The sequence below is a fragment of the Ursus maritimus genome, unplaced genomic scaffold, assembly GCF_017311325.1.
Source record: "Ursus maritimus isolate PB19 unplaced genomic scaffold, ASM1731132v1 scaffold_1, whole genome shotgun sequence".
In the NCBI taxonomy this organism is placed as follows: domain Eukaryota; kingdom Metazoa; phylum Chordata; class Mammalia; order Carnivora; family Ursidae; genus Ursus; species Ursus maritimus.
Genome location: NW_024423343.1, coordinates 15,579,022 through 15,597,996, shown reverse-complemented (window position 1 = coordinate 15,597,996; position 18,975 = coordinate 15,579,022). Strand labels below are relative to the sequence as shown.

The window sequence follows — 18,975 nt, the reverse complement described above, 5'->3', positions numbered from 1 at the left end:
AAGTTTACTTTTAGGAAGGGGTAGAAGCGAGATCGCCCCATCTCTGGGGACCCTCTTCCTCCCTAGTTCAGCGTGGACAACCGGGATAAATTAAGAAGAATTATAACGTCTTGGGATGGGGAGGAGGGTGTACTTTCTGATCCCTGAAAATAAAAGTCAACTCCTTACACAGAAACAACATGAAAATGAAACTAAAAAGGGGAATGTTTGAAAGAGAAGCAAAAAAATCAAGTTAGGTCTGCAACTTGTACCTCTCACAAAAAAGCACACGATTTTAGCTAAATTGAAGTACTGAATGAAAGGCAAAAGCTGATTATATAGGTTTTAAAAAATTAATCAGAGTGAATAACAAATACAGATAATTTGAGAGACTAGCTCTTTTTTCCCCCAATAAAAGTAGTTTCCAGAGATTCTTGGAGAGGTTGCAAGGGGACCTGGGGCGGGGGGAAGATGGGGACCAGTGTGTTTGGAAGTCTTCAGTTTACCAGAACTCTCCTTTTGATTTTGCCCTGTGGCAACTAGAAAATTATATTGGATTTTCCCCACTTCCAGAAGAAAAGACAGACCCTGTGTAATCCCCTCCCACTAAGCCTTAGCCAGTGTGATTCTTTCATTTTTTAAAAGGAACCAAAATAATTTGAGGATACTACCAAACTGCTTTTTAAACGCCAAGTCATCTGCTCATTACAAAGAAAACAAATCACCCTAGCTTTTGACTCCCCGAAGATAATTTGGACTGGAGGAGATTGGGGACAGAAGGTGGGAGAGAAACCATTAGAGAACCAAAAGTGGCTCCTTCGATTAGGTTTGGCAAGGGCAGTGCAGTGGGTGGGAGTTGGGAAGACTCTTGGGGAAGAAACAAGCAACAGGTGGGCACATACAGCAGCACGCTTTAGGTGTGTGCCTATTAAAATAATTCGATGAGTATTCTAGGGTTCCAGCACATTTTTTAAAGTGCTGTATCTCCTTTGCAAAAGGCTAGAGTTTCCCCTTAACATTTATGGAGGAGGAGCGTCCCAGGCAGCACAGACACACACACACCCCATAGGCCCCTTCCCAGTCTTGAAAAATAACTCCTTGGAAAGCCCCAGATGACAGTCCTAGGCCCCTACCCCATCCTCCCTAACCCAGGAGACCACAGGCCTGGAGGCCTCCAGGGCCAGGCCCCCGCGCTCACCTTGGGCTTGCTGCCGCCAATGGCCCCAGGACGGATGGAACCTGTCTCCTGGTACCTGCACAGGATCTTAGAGACGCAGCCGTGGGACACACGCAACTGGCGGGAGATGACACAAGGCCGGATTCCGTGGTGGGCCATCTCCACGATCTTGTGGCGGATGTGGTTGGGTAGCGGCCTGCCGTTGATGAATACGCCACCAAGCTGGTTGACACGGCCCTGGCCGAGGGGAGTGGACACTGGGAGCAGAAGGCAAAAAGAGAGGCAAAGGGAAAGTCATTGCGGGAGAACAGAGAGCAGCCAGAAAAATGAGCCCACCTCATTTCGCACTCTTTTGGACAATCGGCATGTTACAGCCATAGCACTGAAACTGCTCGACAACCGGCTACCAGCCCTAGACCCTTTTCCAATCACATCTGTTCAAATTATTAAGCAATTCCGGGGCACAAAATCTTGTGTGAAGGGAACAAGAAGGGCAAAATAACTTGCCCCAGAGAAACTGTCTTCCTTTTGGGCCTGGAGAAAGTGGCAACTTTGAGGGTGGGGGAGACCCTGTGGCTAGTATCTTGAGGTTTACTCAAGAAACAGCGTCCTGGCAGAGAGAAAAGTTTACCCAGACGTGGGCCTTCTAGATCTCCACTCATACCAAACCCCGCTCAACTGGAACCATCCCTTTCTAAGGGACTTGGAGGAATTGACAGCCTTGGGATTTCTGGCTAAGAGTGCGGCAAGCAAAGGTCAAAGAGTGTTCGGAAAAGAGGCCTCAGGTGGCAGCGTGTGTCACCTGTTACACCTTGGGACAGAGACGACAGGCGGGTCTGCTCACAAACCCCTTCACCTCCATCCATGCTCTGGGTATGACATTCAACTCTAGACCCAGCCTGAAGGGCCGGCCTCCTGGATGGGCATCCCTTTCCAGTGCTCCAACCTCGCAAACTATCCAGAAGGGCTCGGGCTTGCAAGTCTTCCTGCCTTGGGAGTCCCTTCTGGATGACTGAAAGGCAGTTCCCCAGAAGGGTTCTGGAAACTTCGGGACACCACTTGAGATGAATGGAACTCTAATTAATTAATTAATACTAAAAATTCCAAGCACGATGCCACGGAGTGTCTGCCACTACACTTTGCAGCGGCAAGAAAATTCCTTCGGAACTAACAAGAGCTTAGCAAATATGGGCACAGCCGGGACAATTTTGAGATGCCTCGGGGTGGACAAATGCGGAGAAGTTGCTTTCTGGGTGCTCAGGAACTGATTCATCCCTTTCCTACCACGGCATTTCCAAAACAGCAGAAGAAAGAGGACCCGCCTGAAGCAGGCCTGGCCACCAGGCTCCCCCAGGGTTTGCAGAAAGAACTGCGGTCTGTTTGCAGGGAGAAAATCGAGTGGAGATCTCGACGCGACTGTTACCTCCTGCGGTAGGGGTGCCCAGGGAATCGGGTCCCTGGGCACTCGGAAGAAGCTGGTGGAGACCCTGGGCAGATGGAGCAGCCCGGCTACGGCCCCGGGCGGCGCTGAGGCCCTCCCTTACCTTCCAGAGGGAAGCCGCTGCGCGGGTAGTTCTGCCCCGGGCCCGGCCGCATCATCCTGGGCACAGCTCCGGCCAGCGTGGTCATCCTGGGGGCAGCTTCGCTTGGAAATTATATCCAGGTGAAGGCGAAATGGAAAGGCAAGCGCGGCGCTGGCGACCCTCGGAAACTCCCCGGAGCGTGGAAAGCCCCTCCCCAAAAAGGCTGGAGAGCGAGGGAGGGACGCGGGGAGGAGAACTGCTCGCTCCTAGCCCAGAGCGAGGCTCGAGAAGGAACCGGGGAAAGGGGCGGGCAGGGAGGCCCAGAGTCCAGGATCGAGAGCCCAGGGCGAAAAAGTTTCGTGCGAGTCTGAGCGAGTGGCCCTGAGGCTGGGGGCGCTGGGGAGGGGGCTCCGAGCGCCGCGACGAGCCAGGGAGGGGGGTGGGGGCGGGAGCGCGGCCGGCCTGAGTCTCCTCCCGTCGTGACACCGAGTGCGGGGATCCGGGCTCGGGAGCATTTATTAGTTCTTTCACCCAAAGCTTGGTCAGGAGCCCTGAGCTGCGATTGGCCGACGGGGAGACCGTCCCGGGTGGCGGAGACACGCGCTGATTGGGCGACAGCGGCCACTTTCTCTTCCCATCCGCGGCAGTGCCAAGGCCTTGGCCGGCCCGGAGAGGGACCCACGCTGCGCCCCTTCCCCGGAAGAGAAGCGCAGACCCGTGGAAACCGGGAGAGAGAGCCCGAGGGAGACGGCAGCTGCCGAGAGAAGAGGACTCCCTATTTCTCTGTCTCACTCTATGTGTATCACTCTCTCCCTGACTTTCTACTTCTTTTGTCTCTGTCTCTCTCGGTGTATCTCTGTGTGTCTTTCTCAGTCTCTGACTCTATTTCTCTCATCCCGTCTCCTTGTCTATGTCTCTTATTTTTCTACCTGTGACTTCTTCCTCTCTCATTTTTCTTGGTTTACTACCACGGGAGGGGGCGCAATTCCAATAAGAAGGCATTGGGAGCCCCTGACATGCTTTGCCTTCCTTCCTCTGGCCAATGCCCCTTTGGCCTAGGTTTGTTATAGGGGTCCTCCCGGTGGGGTTCCTCCCAGGAGGAGTCCAGGGTGTGCTGATAAGTTCTTTTGTCTTCTCCGTCTGGGAGCAGGAGTAGTGTGAAGCTTGGGCAGCCATGGGGAGGCCCTAGGACTCGCGAGTTGAAGTCTGGGGAGGGGAGGGCGAGGAAAACTGTCTCTGCTTGATTGAAAAACCCACTCTGGGAAGCAGCAGCCCTAAATCTCGAGGTATAGATTCCCAACGCGGCGGAGACGTGTCTATATGTTAAAGTTTTGCCCGGCTGCAGCGTTTGTTCTCAGGAATTTATTATGGCATTCAGACTAAACTGCTGGAAAAATAAAAGGAGCGAAGTCTTGGCTAGGAGCTGAAGTGTCCCCAGCAGGATATGACGCCAGGAGTGTTGTAAAGACTGTCTGTCCTTAGAGAAGGTACCATTGTGCATAGCCTTTTATTTATAACTTGGTAAGTGCCAGCGAACTCGCCTCCTTTACACCCCCGAGTGCCAGCCCCGCGCTCAGCACTGCGCTTTATTCGCTCGAGTCTATTCAAGGACTGTCACTCCGGGACTGCGAGGTATTCAGGGCCTTAATCAATCAAAAGGATGAGAATCGGGCAGGTTTTTCCCTTTGAAATAAAGGAAACAATGACTTCTGGGCTTCAAGTTCCCCCTTTTCCTTTTACGATTTTTGAAATTTTCCTGCTCCCGAGTTCTCCACCCCTCTCTCTCTCACTCTCTCTTTTTCTCGGTTTCCCATCCCCCAACTCCTTTGACAGTTTTTACGTGAACTCGGCCCCCAACCCCACTTCCCCACCCCCTAATTAAGGCAAACACAGAAGGGAAGATGGCGGGGTGGGGGTGGCGGGAAGCGTATAGCTGCTCAACCCTCCGGGAGCTGGCCCTTTAAAAATCCACTCGCAAGCGGGAAAAGCAGGCAGCTTTCGGCTGGGCTGCAACATTAAAAGGTTCGACTGACCTCCGGAGCAGCCGAGACAGGCCTCTGGAAAAACGGGAAAAGTCGGGACATCTCCTCATCCACCCAAGAGGGGAGGGCCCACGTGCGTTCACAGTACAAAGGAGAGACGCTGCTTAGGATGAAGCCCTCTTTAACCTGATTTTATGTAAAATGACTCAATTTGTCAAGGGGAAAACTTTCTCATTTCCCTTCTGCAAACTTGTCTGTGTCCTGGTTTCCTAAGCCACTTCTCAGGGATTGCATCTCGGGAGCTAGAATTTTTTCAAGTTTTCCGTCTTCAGAAGGTTGAGTGGAGCAGAGAGGGCATTTTCTAGGATCAGCGGTAGTTGGGAGAGGGAGGTACCCAAAGTGTATTTTCAGAGGGCACATGCAGACTCAACTCGCCGCTGAAAAGAACCCAGGAACACCCAGGACTGAGTCTCACTTGTTTCTGAGCCGGGGGCTCGGTCTCCAAACCCTGGAGGCGGTGACCCGGCGCTCTCCTCCCCAAAGCTGGCAGATCCGGGAAGGGACGCGCTTGCCGCAGACTCGTTCTCCCGGGTTGCGCGTCCAGCCACCGTGAGCGGCGGGGCCAGGGAGATCCCGGAATGGAAGTACTGCAGCTTGAACTGGATCTAAAGTACCCATGCGAGCCAGTCCAGTATGAGCATCCATAAACCGACCATCACTTGCTATAAAAATGAGAACCCAGGAACACCCAGGACTGAGTCTCACTTGTTTCTGAGCCGGGGGCTCGGTCTCCAAACCCTGGAGGCGGTGACCCGGCGCTCTCCTCCCCAAAGCTGGCAGATCCGGGAAGGGACGCGCTTGCCGCAGACTCGTTCTCCCGGGTTGCGCGTCCAGCCACCGTGAGCGGCGGGNAGGGAGATCCCGGAATGGAAGTACTGCAGCTTGAACTGGATCTAAAGTACCCATGCGAGCCAGTCCAGTATGAGCATCCATAAACCGACCATCACTTGCTATAAAAATGTTCAAATAGAGACCACAAGGGTGTGTGTGTGTGTGTGTGTGGCTTGGGGGCCGGCAGCTCCAGGGTCTCTCCTTCTCGGCCTTTCCCCTGCCGGAGTGCTCTGAGGTTCTTCTGTAGCCAGAGATCAGCTGGGCCCCTTTCCAGCCGGGCGGCGGTCAGAGGACCCCAGAGACCCAGGGCAGGGTGAGAGGGCACCCTCGGTCTCCCGGCGCTGGGCCAATAGGGCTGCGGGGCCACTTTGGATCTAAAGCCCTAGGGAGTCCAAATTCCCTGAACTTGGTAACCCTGAAGTCCGACCCCGGAAGGCCAGGACAGTGATGTTGGCTGCGGCTCTCGGGCCTCTGGCGCCCACTTGAAGCTAAACCAGACCAGGCCCAGAGCCGGAGGCTGGACAAAGTCGAGTGCAACAGGTCGTGCGGGAGGGCGGGGTGCTTCCCGGTTTTCCAGATTAGTTTTGAAAACGAACCCCGGTTCTACACTTCAGCCACTCCTTCCCTATCTCCGAAGCTTGTGCCTCCCCTTCTCTCCGGAAGGAGAAGCTACCCCCGCCCCCGCTCCCCAGAGCGGGAGGGAGACTCCACCCAGGCTCCTTCCCCTGTCCCGGGCCTGTGAGCCAAGTCTTCGTACCGAATCTGGGCACGATATGGGCGCTAATTAACAAAGAAGCGGCCCCCCAGTGGGGCTTGGAAGGCAAGCGCCTGAGCCCTGCAGCCCTGAACACGGGTCTGGGAGGCAGCATCATTTCCCCAGGCTGACAAATTACCCAGAAAGCAGGCAGGAGAGTCTCTTCTACGGTTTCAAGAATGAACATTGTGCCCATCCCCGCTATCTGTGCACGTGCAAAACGACTGAAGCCTTGAGCGCAATCGTCAGATAATTGGGAGAGGGGGCGGAATAACTTGCGGGAGACTTCTCCTCTGCCCAGAGTTTCAGAGGAACTTCAGGTGAAATAGACAACCGGGGGCCTGTTCAAGCCCGAGGTGAGCGTGGCCCATTCACTTGAAGGTTCTTCGGCTGTCGGGTTTGGATGGGTGGATGGACAGTCCAACCACTGTTGAGTGGCGTCTGCTTGGGCCTCGGGACGCCCTTCCGCCCTAGTGGACCCAGGCATGAGCCTTTCACGGTCCATGGACTTCTTGTGGCCTCTAAGAGGTGACCTCATTTCTAGCCAGACACAGGCCTTAAGAGGAAATTATGATCTATGTAAAATAATATCCCTGATTTGCGGGGGTGGGGGGAGGTCTGCCACGCAGGCCTCTTTTGCCCCAACCGGAGAGCCTGGCGTAGTAGCCCCTCGGAGACGCGTCTGCTGGCTCGCGGGGTCCCAGACATTGCTCTGTAGTTTGAGCAAACACCATGAAGCCCTCGATTCTGCAGAAAGGCTGCTCCGCGTTCACGCGAAGGAAATCAAAGGACCGAGTCCTTGACCAGGCACTTCTTGGCCGGATGCGATGATACCGGATTGGTGAATGCTTGGGTTAAACCCGCGGCCCAGCGCAGCGCCAGGCGAAGCGACCTTCATTAGGCCCCCCGCAGTTGTTTGTCAAAAGCTTTGGCGCCGCTATTCTCCCCGCTGGAAAATCTGCCGGGATGAGGTCGGATTTAGGGACTGGACGGGGATCTGGGCGCCACACTGAAATGTGTGGGCTAGCCCCAGTGATTTTGCCCCTGCGTGTCCCACGGTGCCCCTGGAGCTGGGGGAGTGGGCTGAGGACGTGTGAGCGGGTTCTCAATAAAGAACATATGGTTTGTGGGACGAAAAGAAGGAAAACGAGGAAAGGAAAAAGAAGAGAGGGGAAGAAGAGAGATGGAAAAGAAAAAAAAAGATTTAAAGGGCAGCGAGGGAGGGAGAGAATGAATCTCATGGCAAATTGTCTCCTACAGACATTTGTTTGGCTCTGCAAAAATTATTTTTATGCAAATAAGGAAGACAAGATGCCAGAGCCCAATTCTCGCGGGGAAAAAAGCGTCTTGTAAAAAAATTAGAAAAAGTCCTCTCTAATCTTCAAAAATGCTCTGCCCAACTCAGTGAGAGTCCACTGGGGGTGGAGAGATTTGAAATTTAGAAGAGATTCGACAACTGCTCTGCTTGTGAGAATGCAGGGTGTGTGCCTTTGGGGAGGGACGTCCTGTGTTTGCATGGGGGTAAGGACTGAGGGGTCTTGCCGGGGCATTGTCCGGTGTTGGGGGCAGCCCGGGCCTTGGAGAAGAGGCGGGGGATCTGAGGTGGGGGCGGGAGTAGAGCTGGAGAACATTGATAGGGGTGCTGGGGGAGACGGGAGGGTCTGTTGGACGTTCTTTGACGTCTGGAGCAAAAAGCTAGGCAAATGACCACTCCAGGAACTCCTGCCCCAGGGTGTTTGGAGGCGCGTTAGGACGAAAAGAGCCCTAACTGGGTTCCACTCTCGAAGACTTGAGTGGGGGATGAGGTGGGGGAGATGGAGGTGGGGGAGATATAGGTGGGGGAGGGGAAAGGAGTAGATGAGGTGGGGGAAAGCCAACAGGCCTTTCGCTTGAATCAGGCCAGGTCTCTGACTCCACGGGGCTCCAGTGCCCAAGCCAGAGCCCTGAGCCGCCGCTGCCCCCCAGCCTAATATCTTCAATCTCTTCAGGAAATTTTTCTCCCAGGTGGATTTCAGAGGGAGGGATGCAAGGGGCAAGAAAAAATAGATCTGGGAGAAGAATATTTAGACCCGGGTCTCTAGTTAAGCCTGGACGCATGTGACAGTGAGGGCATGGGAGCCCAAGGCGGCAGAGCTGTGAGTAAACCCAAGACCCGCAATCTGCAGGGATTAAAAATTTGCCCGGAGCGAGAGACTGAGCAGCCAACTCAAGTAGTAAGTGCAACAGGTGGGGGGGGGAGGTGGAAGAGGCTAGTCTCCCAGAGCTGAGTGGGTGCGGCCGGGCCAGGGACCCAAGGAAAATAGTAGGAAGCTGGCGGCACGCACCCTTCCTCCGGGAGGCCCCTGCGGGCTCTCCGTGCACAGAGGAGAGGAGGGGACACCCGCCCTGGGTTGCATTCTTTCCTGATCCCACCAGCCTTTTATAGGGGGAGGAGGAGGAGAGAGCAGAGGAGGAGGTGGAGAGAAGATGAAAGGAAAGGAAAGGAAAGGAAAGGAAAGGAAAGGAAAGGAAAGGAAAGAGAGAAGAGAAGAGAAGAGAAGAGAAGAGAAGAGAAGAGAAGAGAAGAGAAGAGAAGAGAAGAGAAGAGAAGAGAAGAGAAGAGAAGAGAAGAGAAGAGAAGAGAAGAGAAGAGAAGAGAAGAGAAGAGAAGAGAAGAGAAGAGAAGAGAAGAGAAGAGAAGAAATAAATTACCACAAGCCACACAGGACTCCTCAGCCCTTCCAGTTTCTATACATCATTAATTCCATTACGTTCCTTCGTTCCTTCCTAGACCTTAAACTTTCTCTGCATCTCCCTTTCCCCAGGAAAGCAGCTATTTCGTGTTTTAAATTACGTTTTTCTTTCTGGATATGGATCTTTAAACTATTCTTGGGTTTTGGGGTGAGGAGTGGAAGAATAATTTTGATTTAGAACCTTGGAGACGAGAGGAACCTGGAGAGGAAAGCCTGAAAAGATGAAAACTGGCCATCCAGAACGCCAAAAGCAATCGAGAGGAGCCTGCCAGACCGGGTAGTTCAGCGGGAGGGAGCCCCGCCCAGACAGAAGTGCAGACCTGGCACTAACTGGCTGCCCAGAGCCCTGTCATAGAAAGCTGTCCCGCGTCCCCTCGGTGGCCCTGCGTGCCGGTCACTCTCGCGGTCTTGCTTCTTTCCTCCGGAAAACTCCAGAGAGGTATCCCGGTCCCGAGACCCCCAACGCCCAGCCAGCGCCAACAGTTAAGACAAGTAGCCCCAAGAGGAATGCGCTTCAGAGAGCCTTTTTCGTCTTCCCGTTTCTAAACGAAATCTAATACTATCTGGCTGCAAATATATATATCACTGGCCCAGAGACTGAAAGATTAACATTTGGATATGTAGGAAATGTAATCTGCATGGCTAATTGATTCCTAGCGTATCAGTTTAAAGGATAAAGATCGATATCTACATGATGGATATTGTATTAATAGGGGCATAAATAAAGGCCGAAAAGTCGTTACCGAAACCTTTGAAGCCTCTTCCTGGCTCTTGGGCCCTCCACGCAGCCACGCGGCTTCCCCCCTTCCCGCCCCCAGCCCCTGCTGGGTCGGGGAAGCATTTGCTTCCCCCACGCAGGGGGAGAATGTCTCCGGCTAAAACCGGAGTGTTTTAACGCGCGGGGACGCTCAAGGGAAAGGCGGCACTTTTTTCCTGGGCTGTAGCAGGTGGACAGCAACACCGGAGAGAAAGTGGTATTTTAGCAAAACTCTCCACTCCTATACTTAGAAACACAGACACATAAGACTCATATAGGGACATACACAGTCATACACTTTCACACACACATTCAGACACAAGATTACACATACATTCACATGCAGGGGGTAGGTTCCCAGCGTTTCCTGAGAGCATTTGGCCTTAGGGACTCGGAGCTAACGCCTCTTTCCATCCCGCACCCCGTCTCTGACAGCACCGACGGGAGCCGGGGCTGCACGGAGGGATCGGCGATCAGATCTTCTGGAGGTCCCCTCCAGTGCTGGGGGTGGGTAAAAAGGCGCAGCGGGGCGCGTGCGGGGCGGGGAGTGCCAGCCACGGCCCGCCTCGTCCTTTGAGGGGATGCAAGCCCACCCAGAGCTAGGGTGGTTTCAGACGGAGTTAGGGAGTTGGAGGTGTAAGGCCCAGGGAGTAGGTCCCATAGGCGGCGAGGCGAGAACAGAACGGGGGACACTTCGATCCGGAACTAGACAGCCTCAGCCGGGTGGTTGCCAGTAAGTCCTGGGTCCCAGCAGCCGCCCCCACCGCTAAGCCCGTGCGGCCGAAAGCATTTTGCAAATGCAAATAAATCACCCTTCGCGCCCTTCTCTCCATTAATTAAGAGGGACGTTTCGACAAAACTGGCGTAATCTTTATTAATTATGCAGCCCTCAGAGCTCCGTTCGCATCAATCACGCCCAAAGCGAAAGTACAAGGGGCGCTTAATCCCTTCCCAGAGCGCCTTTGGAGACCGAGCTGAGAAGCCGGCGTTTCCTTCCTCAGGGCCACCTTTCGGGTTGCAGTCGAAACCCAGAGCCCGCTGCGCGCGAGCCCGACGGCTCCCAGATCCCCGACCCGCCCGAAAGGCCCCCACGCCTGTCCCTCCCTCATCCGGGCACTCACTCGTATACACGCACGGAAGCCGACACATACCGGTGCCAACACACTCCAGGGCCCGTTTCCTCCCTCCACCCTCACCCTTCACTTCCTAGCCAGGCCCACATAGGTCCCCATCCTCCTCCCTCGGACGCTCCGAAGAAGAGCCGGACAAAACTCGATTCTGCGGAGCCCAGATCCCCGCTGAGCCACAATCCTGGGGCCATCAGTTTACTCCTGGGTTGAGGCGACAGGGGTGGGGGACAGAAAACCCAGTCCAATGACCCTGAGGACGGTGGATGCCCCCGAGGGTACAGTGGGGAAGATCTTAGAAGCCCTTCTGGCGGCTCACACTACTCCTGGGTACCGAGGGTGCCAGGGAGGCTTGCGTTGCGCAGGTGGGGTGGGGTAGGGTATCAAAGCTCCCGGTCTAGGCAGAGAAACCCCGGAAGCTGGAAGCCTCCAGATCACGTGTGGGAAAGCTGGCTGGAGATGGGAGTCAAAAAATTCAGGTTCCTTTCCGGCAGCCCCGCTGACCTCTGAGGGCAAGGAGCCTGTGCTCTGAAAAGTGCCCTAGGAATGGGTGTCTTGTGCAACCACCGCTCCCAACGGGGCCCTGGGTTGGTCTGGGCCAGAGCCCTTCTCACCCCCATCCCTCCAACGCCAGCTTGCGGGTCCTGTCCTCTCTGTATCTTGAATCTGGAACATCGGGCCTGAGATTCTTCCAGCGGAGCCTCTTAAGGAGATTCTGCTGGATTAAAAAAAGAAAAAGTGGGCATTTGGGGACAGTGATTTCCAAGGCTGTAGCAGATGAGTTAGGAGCTGCGCAAGCCTCTTCATGGGTTTTCTGAGCCATGTGTGCAAGGATTGGACCTGGAGGGACATTGGGTCCATTCCTAGTTGCCTTTTTTTGGTTTTGCCACCCAATTATAACTGCTGTGTCAAGCCTGGTGTCGGAGGTCAGGCCCTCAGTCGATTGGGCCCTAAAGCACTGGCCTGTCCACCCTTGCATCCTTGGGCACCTTTGGCCCAAGGAAGTTTGCCCTGGAAATGGAAAGTCGGATTAGCTCTGGGACCCAATGGTCTGTGGAGAAGCCAATCTGTTTCACTGTGTTGGGTTGTTCTGGCCCAGCCAAGAGGTGTGGGAGCTGGTGGCCAGCTAGCACCCCTCTCCCTCCAGCTTTCGCAGTGCCTCGAGCATTGCCCTGTTTCCCACTGCGTCCTTCGTGCCCACACTGGGCACACTCTGGTGTCCCACAGTATCTCATTCAATCTTCCATTAACCCCTCATAAAACTCTCATTAAATGCTGAGGCTCACTGGTCACCTCCAGGGCCTGAGACACCGGCAAAGCTGGCCCTTGAAGCCTTTCCCTGGGAAAGTTTTGATTATTTTATTCTAGCCCTTATCTCCAACTGAATGGTCAGTTGTCTTCTGCTGTATCCTCGAAGCAGATCACAGGACTGGCGCCCAAGGACTTTAATTCTTTCCACACCTACTGATTAAGCTTCTACTATGTGCTGTTCTGAGACCTGGGGCTATACTAGTAAAGGAAACAGATCAGAATCCTCCTCCTGGCAGAGCTGGCAGTCCAGAAAATAACTTAAAAAGAATATAAATGCCACAAGTCAGGAGATTGGTTGCAAGGATGAGGCTCAGCTTTGGAGAAGCTGAAGGATTTGGGGGAGGAGGAGAGGGGAAGGAGTGAGCATGGACTGCCCCCGGGAGTGTGGGGGCGGGGGCGGTGCTATTTCAGCCAGAGAAGTCTGGGCAGCTCCTCTAAGGTAACTTACTGAAGAGAAGGGAGGGTAGGAAGGAGCTGTGGGTGGAGAAGGCCAAAAGGATGCAGTGTGGGAGACATACACATTGACTACAGTAGTGAGAGACACTGTCCACTGGACATTCTGAAGTGCTGGCAAACTGAGGCAGGCCCTGGCCAGCCAAACCTGCAGATATGTTCTTCCAGGAAAGAAGCAGTTTGGGGATCTTCTTGGGGCTCAGCATCCCTCTGGATGTTCCCGCATTGTCTTCTTTCTGAAGACACTTCCTTCAAGCCACCAAAGGAGTGAGAGGGGGACTGGATCTTCTCAGGAACAGGTGGAGGCTTCCTAGAGACCTACCCTCTCTCCGCCTCTGGGAGTAAGGCAGATGTCACTGTTGGAGGTCAGGGGATTGGGACTTCCTTTTGTGTGTTTTTTTTTTTAAGATTTTATTTATTTATTTGACAGAGAGACAGCCAGCGAGAGAGGAAACACAAGCAGGGGGAGTGGGAGAGGAAGAAGCAGGCTCCCAGCAGAAGAGCCTGATGTGGGGCTCGACCCCAGAACGCCGGGATCACGCCCTGAGCCAAAGGCTGATGCTTAACCGCTGTGCCACCCAGGCGCCCCAGGGGATTGGAACTTCCTGATCCTAGAGAACCAGCCATCATTTTCCAGCTGGTAGCTCTTGTGCAATAAATGGAAAAGAAATCAGGGACATTCAGGAGAGCGTGTCTTCACAAGACTCCACAAATTACTAATATAACGGCTTCAAAAACACTTTTCCTGAAGAGATTTGGGACCAGGGGACCCAACAGTTAAAGTGGAGGCAGTAGCCAGCAGCCCTGCAGTGGGGGCTTGAAAAGAGGCCAGAGCTCTTTCAGAACAGTGTACAGATATACTGCCCAGCCAAAGGGAGCATTTCTTGTCACAAAAACTATGGATAAAATGAACTGGACGAGACATTGGAGCTCCCTAGCAGAGGAGAAAACAGAAATTGTGTAGCTGTGGCCGAGGTAAGCAGGCTCATGGGAAAGGGAATCCCACTGGCATCTCCAGACCTGAGTTCTCTATTTCCAAACCTGGCTGAGAAGGTTCTCAGAAAGCCGAGGATGCCCTGTCACAACGGGGTCATAAGAGTCACCCCTGGAATAGAAATGATACTTTCAGGTCCCTCAGAACAAGGTCACATTTCCCTGGTGTGAGGGCAGGGGTTGCATTCTACTCATCTGATCGGTGAGGAAGCCCCAATCTCAGAAGAGCAAACAACGTGGATTCTTTGGGGTGAATGACCCAGGAAGGCAGGAGCCAGACCCTGGGGCACTCAGGAACAGAGTGGCAGGTCACCCTGGGAGGGAGAAATGAAAGAAGCTTTTGGAGCTCAAAAAGAAAGAAGTGCCACCAGAATGAAAGGTTTGGGGCAGGAAAAAAAGAAAAGAAAAGAAAATGAAAACTGGAAAGAGAGAAGATTGCTTTAGAACTGGCAAGAAGAGAGAAGGGATGGGAGGATAAGGACAGAGGGAGAGGGGTGAGAGGGAGTAAAAGAAAATATGACGAAATACAGAAGAAACAGTATGACTAAGATATTTCTGAAAACATGAATCCTAACTGATGTCAGTCAAGGTGGATTCATACTAGACAACAATGAATGACCGTTTCTGATTTGAAGGACACGTTTATATTGGAAGTAATCTGAATCCCCATTTCACCGTTCCAGAATATGTGGGCATGGAGGACATACTTGTATATTGGGGAATAGCAGGATATAGGGGATTGAGAGGAAGAAAAGGACATTAGGATGGAAAACACAATAGTTGTAACCCCACTATGTGCCAGATATGTCACGTATACCCTTACTTAATATTGACTTAAGAATAATTCTGTGTGGTTTGCTCTCAAGGCTTTCAAATTCATTTATGTTAAAAACAAATGAAATAGAGGTTGGGTTTTGCCAGCTTATACATTGAAGATGTGCAAGGTGATGGAAGAAAGGATGGATATAAATAAAATCAACCCTCGAGACAAACCCTTTCAAAGTCTCAGTTATGGAAGTGCCAGTGTGGGGCAATCAGAGAAAGGGATCCCACCACCCTCTGCCTACCATCACAGGTCGCTGTACCATGTCTCAGCCTCTCTCCCAGGATTTGGACCACACTTTCCAGGACACTTCTCTGAGGACATGTCCAGTGTCCTGGGGTTGGCAGCAGGAGAGCTCAGAAGGCTTGGTGTACCTTGAGCCAGCTGCTTGGAATCCCAATCTTGAATAAGCTATTTTGGGAGAATTGCAAATATATTTGGGAAAACATAAGTCCATTATGTAGTGACAACAGTCCTCAGTGACACTGACAGATTATCATCACAGAAATATGTAATAGTAATATTATATAATCACACTAGATTACTATTTTATGGTTATTATATTACTACAATGTGATATATGATTATATATTATATAATGTTATATATGTATTATATGATAGTAATAGCATATATATATATTGAGCATTTTGAAGGTGTTGGCATAGTTCAAAGCACTTTACAATTTTACAAGTTACCCACTTCTCCAAACAACCAGACTATATCTAGTTAAAATGCAGGAAAGGGGGCAAAAAGAGGTTAATTAATTTGCCCTAGTCACACGGTTAGGAAGCAGCAGGGCTAAGATTTATTTTTAAAACATTTTTTAAAAGATTTTATTTATTTATCTGAGAGATAGAGAGCAAGGGAGAGAGAGAGATCACGAGAGGGGGGTGGGTAGAGGGAGAAGCAGACTCCCCCGCTCAGTGGTAAGCCCCGGGGGGGGGGCTGGGATCTGGGATGGTGACCTGAGTCAAAGGCAGACGCTTAACCTACTGAGCCACCCATGTGCCCCCAGAGCTAAGATTTAAACCCAGGGCGTTATATTACCAGTCCTGTTCAGTTACAAAGCCCTAGGTTGCTGGGTTGCTTGCCTTGCTCAGTGGGTAGAGAATGTGACTCTTGATTTCCCAGCGGTGAGTTCGAACTTCACCTTGGGAGTAGAGTTTATTTTTTAAAAAACAACATTTTTAAAAAATAAATTTTAAAAAAAGAAAGCCCTAGATTTCCACCACTCTGATTAGACCCCCAAAGGGATGAGATCTGGGAGCTGCCCAAATACTTCATCTCTCCATTGTTTGCTTTGTTCTGGTTGTAAATAAATTTCAACTAAAGTTACCTTTAATGTTTCTGGGAGGCACTGGTCTATCTCTGTTGAAAATAATTTGGAAATTTACTCCACCTCAGTCCCTGCTCTAAAACACACTCAACGATATAGTCCCACTTCTAAATTTTTACTTATTCTAAACAACCCCCGCCTTTTTTTTTACTCCCAGGGAGAGATTATTAGCCTATATTCCTTGTGGAAAATAACCTGAGACAGGTTGGCATCATCCATCCGCCTCTAATTCTGGCGGGACAAGTGGTAGGCCGGCTGAAGATTCGCAGAAAGAATCCAAGTCTTCTGACTCCCTGGAGATTGGCTCTGTCTCTGAAACGTGTCATCGTTGGGACTTCTTGAGGTCCTACCAGGCGTCTAGCTCAGTGGCCAAACTGGCCTTCTGCTGAACAGGTGGTCCTGGAAAATCTGGGGTGGGAAGCTGGCGCAGCGCCTGCGGGGGAACTCCAAGGAATTGACAAGGGAAAGCCAGGGACTCTTAAGGTACTTCCAAACCCTCCTTCCCCGCCCTTCACGTCCACTTCGCTCTGGCCCGCCCCCCGGACTAGGGCAGGGTTTGTCTGGACACCTTTTGCGTCTTTGAAGGGGTGGGGGAATGGGGCGGGTTTTCCAGAGCCCTGAAAGCACAGAAAGAAGGAAAGGCTGAAATAATGCGACTCCGCGTCCCCCGCAGGCTGCCACAGCCACCGCACTCCGAGTCTCTTTTCTTCTTTACCTCTGTATTTGGAGCTTCACCGCTATTTTTAAGAACAGTTGCGAACTTAGAGCTTTGAGGCAGGCGCGGGCAGGGTCTCGTGGGCACCTAGGGACTGTAAATACACCATCGGATCATAAATCACAGACCCTTCCGGCCCTGAAATATCACAAAATCCGGGGCGTTAGGGCTGAAGACCAGGTTCCAGACAAACACAAAACAAAACAAGCTGAGCGGAGACGTTGGGTGCCGGGGTGGGGTTGAGAAGATGCCTGCAAGCTGGTCCCCATTCCACCCGCGCAACCCAAGTGGGCTATGTGAGAGCGTCCTTGCGCCTTCGATTTCCACCCCGGCCGGTGCCCGCTTTTCTGGGTCACAGGTGCGCGGGTTGCGGGGCGGAGGACTGGGGCAAGGGACCGCGAAGGAGACAGGTTCGAGTCGTTGGCACAGCTGTGAGGGGATCGGCCTGTCAGCCCAGCCAACTCAGGTTCTCTCCAGCCCAGGAGGCTACGGGAGATCAGGGACATAGGCCAGCCCCAGGAGGAGGGATTCCACCTGCCGCCCCCGGAGCTGTCCTCGGGGAAACTGTTTGAAGGCGGGCCCCGGGGAGGTCCTCGAGGAATAAGGCGGGGCAGTCATCAGCGCTTGCACAAACCCGCTTTTCCCCTGAGGGTCGTTTGGCTCAACAGGGAGCCACGGCGGGCTCCGGAGTCCAAAGGGAGAGAAATCGAGGTAATCCCCCTCCTCCTTCCCACAGCGGGCAAACTGGGTCTCAGAGCAAATCCATTTACACCTGGATCCAAGAGCGTGGAATTAATTTGCACGCTGCACTGCTGCTCAGAAGGGTCCTTTAAAAGCACTTAATAGCTCTCCTAGCGAATGTTTTAAAACATGACTCCGCTAAATCTGCTCGCACTTCCATCCTATTGGCGACCAGCGGATTCCCCTTCAGCTGTCACTGGCGATGACACCCACAGCTGTCACTGGCAAAGTTTTGATAATTTAACCTCGAGACTTTCCTGGTTATCCATATAATCCACCCCCAAATCCCCCACATTGTCACTGAATTTCGATGACTCAGGGGACTTGGAAAACACTCACCTATTTTGCGGGGAAGGGGGAGCCCACAGAATAGTCCTGTAGGGCTGGGAGGCCAACCTCGTTGGGAAAGATCACAGCACTCCAAATGGGGATACAAATATTTACTTAACTTTCCAGGGAGCACAAAGTCTACAGGAGTGCATGTGGGGGTTGGGGAGAGTCAGCAGCCAAAGCAACCATTACATAGTTATCCAAACTAGTTATCTAAATTATGACTACTTGCAAAATCCAAGCGTTGCTCCACGATCTCGCAGTTTCTAAGAAACCTGGTGGGGTTTAGTTCATTAAAGTGAGATTAGGGAAAAGGTCGAGTTTCAATAAAAACCTTGTGAAATACAATGGCTTTCAAATCTTGCTGCACAGTATAATCACCTGGGGTGCCTTTTAAAAATACTGATGCGCCTCCCCTCCCGGCCAATTAAATATACGTCTCTGGGGGCCAGTCGGGTGCTTGGGCTTTTTTTTTTTTTTTTCAAGTTCCAGGTAATTCTAACCTGCAGTCAGCATAGAGAAGTTCTGCTAAGTTTCCCATCAGGTGGTAAGTTTGCTGTGTGTGAATTTAATAAGAAATGGGCTCTATGCACAAATCATTTGCCTTGCAGAGATTGGTCCCAAATATTCTTCCCAAGCAGTAACTGTCTACTTCTCACTTGGAGTTAATCCTTCACCCAAACTACAAGTTAGGTACAGTTGTTCTCTACCACTCAAGTTTGACTATAAAATATTTTTAAACGCACACACAGTAGACATATAAATGTATTATTTCTCTGTGATGCAGATAACTCTGTCATTGTGGTAAGAGATAGCTGAGCTGCACAGGAATTGCCGTGGTTTTTGAAATAATAACTGTCGAAATAATAGTGTTCTGTTCTTGCAGTGATTAAACACTGTCTCTCCTCTATATTTTGAAATGTGGGTTTTTTTTTAAATATTAGGAGCTAGGAGAAGCTTTTTCCATATCCTTTCTATCCTCTTTCTTCTCACTTCAACATTCCCCCACTCCACCCCATGGAGACATGGTATTTCTAAACCAAAGATAATCCAATTTTACATGCAAAGACATTTTTTTCCAAAGGAAGTGTGCACATTCTTCCTGAGCTCCTAGGAATATTCTTAGAAATTGGATATTGAACAGTTTTACATCCCCTAATGTATTTTGTAATCAGGAATGGTGGTAAATTTGTCATAGAAAAAAACTTAAACGTTTTAGTTTTGCATTAAACCGAAGCCCTAAGCTTCATTGATGGAGAAACATGCTTATGGTATACACACCCAAGCTTTTCTTAAAGGGACACTCAAAAGAGATCTAGCAAAAGATAGATAAAATCTCTCACAATTT

At 51.6% G+C, this 18,975-nt stretch overlaps 1 protein-coding gene across 5 annotated transcripts in view; it reads right to left on the bottom strand.

The window, feature by feature from the left end:
* PAX3 (paired box 3) overlaps positions 1-2,785 on the bottom strand; it is a 93,348-nt gene extending 90,563 nt beyond the window's left edge. For all 5 annotated transcript variants that reach the window (XM_008690416.2, XM_040639934.1, XM_008690417.2 and 2 more), the window contains exons 1-2: positions 2,701-2,785; positions 1,178-1,413 (exon numbers count right to left, since the gene is read on the bottom strand). In XM_008690416.2, the coding sequence (XP_008688638.2) occupies positions 1,178-1,413; positions 2,701-2,785 (321 nt within the window). The remainder of the gene's footprint in view (positions 1-1,177; positions 1,414-2,700) is intronic.
* Positions 2,786-18,975: the final 16,190 nt, after the last annotated feature.